The sequence below is a fragment of the Arachis ipaensis genome, chromosome B09, assembly GCF_000816755.2.
Source record: "Arachis ipaensis cultivar K30076 chromosome B09, Araip1.1, whole genome shotgun sequence".
In the NCBI taxonomy this organism is placed as follows: domain Eukaryota; kingdom Viridiplantae; phylum Streptophyta; class Magnoliopsida; order Fabales; family Fabaceae; genus Arachis; species Arachis ipaensis.
The window spans coordinates 142,283,314-142,285,398 of NC_029793.2; the positions used below are offsets into that span (position 1 = coordinate 142,283,314).

General features: G+C 44.6%; 1 protein-coding gene across 1 annotated transcript; it reads right to left on the minus strand.

Moving 5' to 3' along the window:
* LOC110266979 lies at window positions 621-1,657 on the minus strand. The gene is made up of 3 exons (XM_021112089.1): window positions 1,042-1,657; window positions 891-958; window positions 621-797 (listed from the first exon to the last, which is right to left on the minus strand). Exons 1-3 carry the CDS (start codon window positions 1,655-1,657, stop codon window positions 621-623), a joined length of 861 nt encoding a protein of 286 aa, XP_020967748.1.

A 2,085-nucleotide genomic window follows, 5' to 3' on the forward strand; every position in this document is an offset into this window, starting at 1 on the left:
TTTATTTTGCAGGCGACCAGAAATTTGTTGCCTAGAAAGCTTGATCCGCCAGATACTTTTAATGAGAGAGCTGCGGCAGCATTAGAATTAACTGGGTTTCAACACGTTTCGCGAATAGGCGAAATGAGAGGTCATTCTGCACTCTTGAGTGCCTTGGTGGAACGATGGCAGCCAGAAACCCACACGTTCCACCTTCCAGTGGGCGAGGTGACGGTGACGCTGGAGGACGTGATACATATACTTGGCCTCCAGGTTAACGGAGAACCTGTCACGGGTAGATCGGATAGCAGTTACCAGTTTTTAGTGGATAACTGCATCGCTTGTTTTGGTCGGCAGCCGGGTCCGGACGATCACGTGTTGGGCAAGGTAAATCTTGCATGGGTCCGGCGGTGCAGAGACATTGAACCGTGTGACACGCAGGAGTCTATTGAGCGATACGTTAGGGCTCACATCGGCAGAGCTTGGACCTGTGCGCTGTGGACATCGGCTCCGGCTATGTCCCTCCTTACCACATGTAGTGCACCGGCGAGGACCACGCATGTCCCGCGAATCCATCTCATTCAAGTAGCGGGTTGATTTGGGTCTTCCTTTGGTTGCGCGCCTCAATGTCCAGTTCGCGATCACCTTCGCTCCTTCATACGGAGCCCACGTAGACGGGTCACCCATCGGGACAAACTCGCCTCTATAGACCTTCCCATGGTGCACGTGTGTTTGCCATTGTATCTCCTGATCTCCCAACAAGCTTTCTTTCGAATCAAGCTAGCTCGGATAAGCCAGTCGCACCCGGCACCATAACCCTTGCATTTCGCATAGAATGTTTGCGGCTCAGACTCATACACAGTGTAATCAACTCCTCTAGAGATAGTGTAGCTTTTGATTGCAGATATCACCGACTCTCTAGAGCCAAATTCCATTCCGACACTAAACTCACCATCTTCCGCCGCAACGTTGCCTTCACCTACAACATGCGCACCACCGTTACATAGACAAGGCAAATAAAATGCACACTAATGGTAACTTGAATTAATAATCATAACATACCGTTATTTGCATACTCAGGAAATTCCGGGGCATGCATGGCTTCGAGATCCAGAGTCCGCATAAAAGATGGAACACCAAACGGCTGCCGGCTTACAATCGAGGCCGCTTCATTCTGCATCACCGGATTGCCTGCCAAGTCTCCGTCATCGTTTTCGTCATCAACTTCATAGTTGGCTTCGAACTCCTCTTCACTATCGTTGTTATCTTCTTCCCAATCTAGGTCCCCGCACTCATCAACATCGACCTCCTCGCCGGCCACGTCCAGGCTCGAATGTTGTTCGAACTCAACGTACAGCTCTATCATCGGCACGTGAAATCGGGTTTGTTGATAAATACAGAACATCTGCTGCATGCTGGCGTCATCCGTGATGGGCATTATTTGAAACTGTATCAGCCCACCAAATACTTGTACAGGATTCCTGTATAAAATATTGCTCACCCTTTTCGAAATGTGATTTTGTATGTTATCACAAAGACCATTTTGTAACTCTACAAAACTCATCGTGCACGGTATAACAAATGACAACGGACATTGACAAAGAAAACTCACTCCTTCGTGTGTATTTGGTATAATATCACCGTTATAATACACTCGCAAATTTGCAGTACCTTCCATAGCTCGATTTTTTTTACACCAAAAAAATTCAGCACTGTTACATATATGAAAGCAAGAAGAAAAGGAGGAGTAGAAGTGGAATGAAGTATTTTGAATGAATCTTGCTTCGTATTTATAGGCTGGGTTCCTGCTTAAAATATATTTTTTTTAACAAACGGATCCTGCGTTTTTTGGCTTTTCAAAAAAAAATTTCTGACGCACAAAAAACGCAACTTGCGTTTTATTTGTTCGAAAAAAAAGCCTGCAAAACTAAAAAAACGCAAGCTGCGTTTTATTATTTCAAAAAATAAATATAACGTACTGTCCTCATAAAACGCAAGTTGCGTTTGGGCTCAATCAAAATTTTAAAAAAATTTGAAAACCATTAAAACAATAAAACGCAAGCTGCGTTTATCTAAATTGCTGAACAAAAAAAAAGGAAAAAAAAA